Raw genomic sequence first — 6,793 nt, forward strand, 5'->3', positions numbered from 1 at the left:
ATTTTTCTCCTATATATTTAGGCCGATCCCTATGATAAAATATGTCTTGAATATACAGTTTAGTTCCATGCTTAATTTGATATCCTCTGTTACAGGAAATGAAGGACTGTGTGTGCCCTCAAGATGGCGGGGCTCCTGACTTGGAGAAGAGGAAGAGGTCTATGCTGCACGCATTGGTTTATACAAGAAGTATTTGGTTGCAGTACTCCTACAGAACAGCACTCCATGCCCTGTGACAGTGTGCTTGTGTGAGCTTTCCAGTGACATTCATGGTCAGCCATAGTAAACAGCCTAGAAAATGAGATTATGAAAGAGTGAATAAAATCTACATTAGGGTTCACAAGTGGACATTATAAGCAGTTTTTATTAACGTAAGATGTCAGGATGATAAAGCAACCAGGATAATTATGGTTGGTCATGGAGGATAAGCAAGAAACTTGTCCCAAGGGGGACAGTGATTTTGTTTCTGACAAAGTAAATTTCAAAACGGAGGAAGATGATGATCAAACTCCTTGTCACAGTTTGGAACAAGTGGACTTTAAAAGTGAGTCAGAGGATATGAGACAGACAGACAGTGGCGATGAACAGGCAGACATCAGGGCAGCGAGCTGTGCCTGTCAGCCCTCTGGGAAGTTCTTAGCTGCCGAGAGTGAGGATGACTATGGCTCACTCTTCTCCCAGTATAGTAGCACACTGTACAGCGTAGCCATGGAAGCTGTGACCCAGAGCCTTCTTTCCAGTCGACACATAAGCTCCAGGAAGAAGTCTCCAGCCTGGAAGCATTTCTTTATTTCCCCTCGAGATAGCACTAAGGCTATCTGCACATACTGTATGAAAGAGTTCAGTAGGGGCAAGAATGAGAAAGACCTGAGTACAAGTTGCCTCATGAGACATGTGAGGCGGGCACACCCCACCAAGCTCATTCAAGAAAATGGAAGTCTATCGGCAGGGTCCTCCTTTTCCCCTCCCTCTCTGTTGCTTCCACCACAGCCTGCAGATGTGGGAGACCTTAGCACTGTGCTCTCGCCTGTCAGACTTGTCCAGAAAATGGCTCCCAAGATCCCATCCCCTGACCAAATAATGGAAGAGTCTGTGACTGTAGTTTCTTCTGAAGAGTTGTCCTCTGATGTGTCTGTCACTGAAAAGTACAGCAGAGAGGAGGCCTTGGCAGGCTCCTCCCCCAACCTCTCCATGCTCCATTATGACGACGCTTCAGAAACCATGGCAGACAGAAACCTTTCTCTTCCCAAAAGCACATCTGGGTCCAGGAGGAGGTCAGCCGTCTGGAAGCACTTCTACTTGTCACCCCTTGATAGCTCCAAGGCTGTCTGTGTCCACTGTATGAATGAGTTCAGTAGAGGGAAAAATGGGAAGGACCTGGGTACAAGCTGCCTCATCAGGCACATGTGGAGAGCACATCGCTCCATTGTACTGCAGGAGAACGGGGGCAACACAGGCATCCCACCATTGTACCCTATGCCCCCCACCCTGCTGCCTGCCCTGCTGCCCCCAGAAGGGGATCTCAACTCCGCATCGTTGTCTCCAGGCAAACAAGTCAAAGAGTCCCCTTCTGCCTCCTCATCCCCAGAAAGGCTTCCGGAGGACCTGTCATCACACACTAATCCTGGGGATGTATCCCGGGAAGATGTGTCCATGTTGTCATCCTCTGATGACTTGGGGGAGGCCTCTGTAGTGTCTTCTCCAGAGAAGCAGCCAGCGGACACGGTAAATCCAAGGTTTGAATCAGGTACTGTTTTCCAGCAAAATAAGAAGGTGATGAGAAGACTAAAGTCAGAAGTCTGGCATCACTTTTCCCTGGCCCCCATGGACAGTCTCAAAGCAGTGTGCCGGTACTGTAGCTGCGTTATTAGTCGGGGGAAGAAGGGAGATGTTGGCACCAGTTGTTTGATGCGACACCTGTACAGACGCCACCCTGAGGTGGTTGGGAACCAGAAGGACTTTCTGGGTGCAAGTTTGGCAAACTCTCCATATGCCACTTTGGCTTCTGCAGAAAGCTCCTCCAAGTTAACTGACTTGCCAGCAGTGGTCAGAAAAAACCATCAAGGTGTGTTTCCTACTAATAGCAAGAAGACCTCAAAGCTGTGGAATCACTTTTCTATTTGTTCAGCAGACTCAACAAAGGTGGTGTGCCTGCACTGTGGCCGGACCATCAGCAGGGGCAAGAAACCCACCAACCTGGGCACCAGCTGTCTCCTGAGACATCTGCAGCGGTTCCATGGCCATGTACTCAAGAATGATGTCTCAGAGGCCACTCTGTCCCGTTCTCCAGGCATCCGGAGGCCTCTGGGCATAGAGCTCTCAGGGCCTTCCTCTTTCCGTGACTCCACAGAGAAGTTCTATGACTCTCATCCAGTTGCCAAAAAAATCACAAGTCTCATAGCTGAAATGATTGCACTTGACCTTCAGCCATATTCCCTTGTAGACAACGTTGGCTTTAACAGGCTGCTCGAATACTTGAAACCTCAGTACTCTTTACCCTCCCCTTCCTACTTCTCTAGAACAGCTATCCCAGGTATGTATGACAATGTGAAACAGATAATTATGTCACATCTGAAGGAAGCTGAGAGTGGTGTGGTTCACTTCACCTCTGGAATATGGATGAGTAGCCAGACTCGTGAATACCTGACCCTTACAGCTCACTGGGTCACCTTCGCATCCGCTGTCCGACCACATTGTGAGGACCACCATTGCTCAGCACTTTTAGATGTCTCACAAATCGACTGTGACTATAGTGGAAATAGCATTCAGAAGCAGCTGGAGTGTTGGTGGGAAGCCTGGGTGACTTCCATTGGCCTTCAGATTGGCATCACTGTCACTGACAATCCAAGCATAGGGAAGATGCTGAGTGAGGGTGAACACTCAAGTGTGCAGTGCTTCAGTCACACAGTGAATCTGATTGTGAGCGAGGCTATCAAGAGCCAGAGGATGGTGCAGAACTTACTGAGTATTGCCCGGAAGCTGTGTGAGCGGGTCCATCGGTCACCCAGAGCAAGAGAGAAGTTAGCAGAACTGCAGAAAGAGTACGAGCTGCCACAGCACCAGCTGATCCAGGATGTACCGTCTAAGTGGAGCACATCGTTCCACATGCTCGAACGTCTGATTGAGCAGAAGAGGGCAGTTAATGAGGTATCCATTGAGTGTAACTTCAGAGAATTGATCAGCTGTGACCAGTGGGAGGTCATGCAGTCTGTGTGCCATGTGCTGAGACCATTTGATGCTGCAAGCCGAGAGATGAGTGCCCACATGTCTACGCTGAGCCAGGTCATCCCCATGATCCACATCCTCAGCAGAAAAGTGGAGATGCTGTTTGGGGAGACCATGGGCATTGACACCATGCTTAAGTCCCTGAAGGAAGCCATGGCAAGCCGCCTGTCTGCCACACTCCATGACCCCAGGTACATCTTTGCCACACTGCTGGACCCTCGCTACAAAGCTTCCCTGTTCACAGAGGAGGAGGCAGAGCAGTACAGGCAAGACTTAATCAGGGAGCTAGAAATACTGAATTCTACCTCAGAGGACACTGCCACCTCCAATGGCTGTGACTCAGGGTCCCCACTTAAAGACACTGGCACAGAGGAGAGCCTGTGGTCACTCGCACCGATAAAGAGAGATCAGAGAGAGAAGCTACCTGAAGACATGGTGCTTGCGTATTTGGAGGAAGAGGTGCTGGAACACAGCTGTGACCCACTCACCTACTGGAACCTAAAGCGGTCATCGTGGCCTGGGCTGTCTACCTTAGCAGTTCGATTTCTGGGATGTCCCCCAAGTACAGTCCCCTCAGAAAAGCTGTTCAGCACACCCATGGATGCTGGCAGCTTTGGCCAGCCCAGGCTCATGATGGAGCATTTTGAAAAGCTCATCTTTTTAAAAGTGAATCTTCCTTTAATATGCTTTCAGTATTGAACTCAGAGATGGAGCCACCAGACTGGAAACGTGCTTCAGAGTGCTAGCTATTGTACCAGGGCTGACTTGCCTGGCAGGGCCATGTAGGACACCAGACCAGGCATCTGGGGCTACCTGCCAGTTCTCACCATAATATCCACATGTGCCTTACTCCTCCTTCAGGCCAGGTGTCAAGGTGCGTTTTCAGAAGCCCACTAGAAACAGTCTTGGCAATTATGAAATAGGATGATCAGGTTTAAAACTATAAAGGTTTTTTGTTTTGTTTTGAGGGGATAGTAATCTGTTTTACTAGAATGAAAGGAAGATGTAAACAATTTTATTATGTAGGGTTTTTATTCAGTTGTGTAAAAACCACAAATCAGGTGCTGTATTTTAATTAAATATTTTAATTGCAACAAAACAGCTTTTGTGGCTGTTAAATGAAACCTGTAAATAGGAGGTGGAGGTTAAGCCATCCTGACTGAACAGTTCTTAACCACAGGCTCCAAAAGTATGTCCTAGAGAGAATATTCTGGAAGCTGTTTACAGAACCAGGCATTTGAAAACAAAACTGAACTTGGGCATATCATGGAGTGTCAATCACATGGCTAATTGGTCATGAGAATGGTCCCATGTCAGGTGTTGCATTCAGGTTTTACACGGTCAGTTAACTCAGAGATATCCCACTTATCATGAGCCCCTTGAAATTGGATCCAGGTTTTAAAGTCATGCTTAGGACTTCACCAGAGCATGATATGACACGTTTACAACAGATGGCCTGCTGATCCAATCTCCATGCCTCTGGTTTACTTTTTGCATCTCTATACAATAAAGCTATCTCATAAGAAGTATGCACTGACCCCTCAGTTTGACCAGATAGCGCTCAGATTCTACTTTGAGGAGGTAGCTTGTCGACAGGGAAAGCGCTTGTTTATTGCAGTCATGAGAAAAGCCTTAGGCATTTAGATTTTTTTTTTTCCTATGATAGGGAAGCCTCAACCATCACTGGGACATTATAGAGTCCCAAGGATACCAACATGAAGTATCAGCTATCAGACTCTTTACCAGACTCCAAAGTTTTTGCTTATGTCTAAAAGAAAAAGTTTTTCATTTTCTCATTTCAAATCAGTTAAATATTCTGGGTGAAACAAATCACTCATTGCCTCTGACCTTTTAGAAAACAAATGTTGTGTTGAAATACTGTGTGGGCTCGGTCTGAGTTTGCCTGGACTGTGCTTTAGTGTATTTATAAATGACGAACCTGGATTCTGAAATTAAACTTTTTATTTGCGATTTTCTATTGCTGACTGATGATGGCTTTTTATTTTTAGGATAAAATGCTTTTTTTTTGTTTTGTTTTGTTTTTCGAGACAGGGTTTCTCTGTGCAGCTCTGGCTGTCCTGGAACTCACTCTGTAGTCCAGGCTGGCTTCGAACTCAGAAATCCACCTGCCTCTGCCTCCCAAGTGCTGGGATCAAAGGCGTGCGCCACCACCGCCTGGCTCAGGAATGCTTTTTATGTGTTAATACATACAAACTGCATTCAAACAGTGTTTGAAATGTCCATACATCCTTCAGTCTCAGAATTGACTGGGGTCATGCAAAAAAAAAAAAAAAAAAAAAAAAGAAGAAGAAGAAGAAGAAATGTGAATATAGTCACAGGTAGGACCCTGGGGAGTAGAGGCAGTATTCCTAACAGTTCCATTTTTGATGATGGTAGTGGTGGTTAGAACTTCCTAGCACCTCTGCATACCCTGTCAGCATATCCTTTCTTACCTGATGCCTGTGCATATTTACCCCTGGGCACCAGCCTATTTCTGGAGAGCCCTGGAGCATTTGACCTGGACTTGAGTTTCACAGTCCACACAGTGCTCTATCCCCGGCCAGCACTCCTGACATGGGAAGGGTTAGTTGTAGATAGGAGCAAAGAAATGATAGTTGAGCAGATGTTGCTGAGCCCTATCCACAGCACTTGCTATCTGTTTCTTTCCTTTGCTTTCAGTTTTTCTTTTTGAGGCAGGATCTCATGTAGCCCAGACTGGCTGCCAATTCACTGTGTAGTCAAGGATGAGAATGAACTTAAACTTGTTCCCCTGCCTCCCAGGTGCTGAGATGACAGGGTATGTTACCGTGCTTGCTTCTATGCATTGCTGAAAATAGAGCCAACAGTTTGCTACATGCTAGGCAACTTAACTACTTACATCCCCAGGCCCCCACCTGCCATTCTGTCCCTGTAAATTTTCAGCATCACACTACCATATTCTAGTTTAAATGCTCAAGTCACAGGATATAAAAAGATTTAAAAAAAAAAAGTGCTTGTTTGTCTCAGCAGAAATATTACAACTGACATTGGAAGCACCATTACTCTGTGCCACAGATTACCACAGTCGGGTACGGGGGTCCCTGGAATGAGGGTTCTCAAAGCTAGGTAGGTAAAGTTTTGGCAGTAACAAACAGAAACACAGAGGCAGTTTGAGTGTATTTTGCAGCTCTCAAGCAGGGGGAAAGATACATTAAAAGAACAAATATTACAACTCTTAGAAGATGTGTTCAGTGAAGCAACCACAAATACCATCATTATCACTTGGCACAGTAAAGCACAAAAAACAAACAAACATTACAACTCAGAAAAGATGCACTAAGTGAATCACAAACAGAACAGGTGACATGATTATCAGAAATCATCCAAGTGTAACAACTCTGAAAGGATGTATTCAGTGGGGCAGCCATCCAAGGCTAGGGGCAGATTTCCAAGAGCAGGATAATAAATCCTTATGGTCAATTATTATTTACCATCTAATACCTGATTTTTTTTAATCTTCAATGCATAAATTTAAACTATATTCTTTTTAAGGATTTCTTTACCATATACCAAAGCCCAACACTGATGA

The 6,793-nt window shown here is 45.8% G+C and overlaps 1 protein-coding gene across 4 annotated transcripts in view; it reads left to right on the top strand.

The window, feature by feature from the left end:
• The window catches only part of Zbed4 (zinc finger, BED type containing 4), a 32,855-nt gene extending 27,652 nt beyond the window's left edge, over positions 1-5,203 (top strand). For all 4 annotated transcript variants that reach the window (XM_006520841.4, XM_006520840.4, NM_181412.3 and 1 more), the window contains one exon: positions 96-5,203. In XM_006520841.4, coding sequence (XP_006520904.1) covers positions 418-3,924 — 3,507 coding nt within the window. In that variant the 5' untranslated portion in view covers positions 96-417 and the 3' untranslated portion in view covers positions 3,925-5,203. The remainder of the gene's footprint in view (positions 1-95) is intronic.
• The last annotated feature ends 1,590 nt before the right edge of the window (positions 5,204-6,793 follow it).

Source organism: Mus musculus, chromosome 15, assembly GCF_000001635.26.
Source record: "Mus musculus strain C57BL/6J chromosome 15, GRCm38.p6 C57BL/6J".
In the NCBI taxonomy this organism is placed as follows: Eukaryota; Metazoa; Chordata; class Mammalia; order Rodentia; family Muridae; genus Mus; species Mus musculus.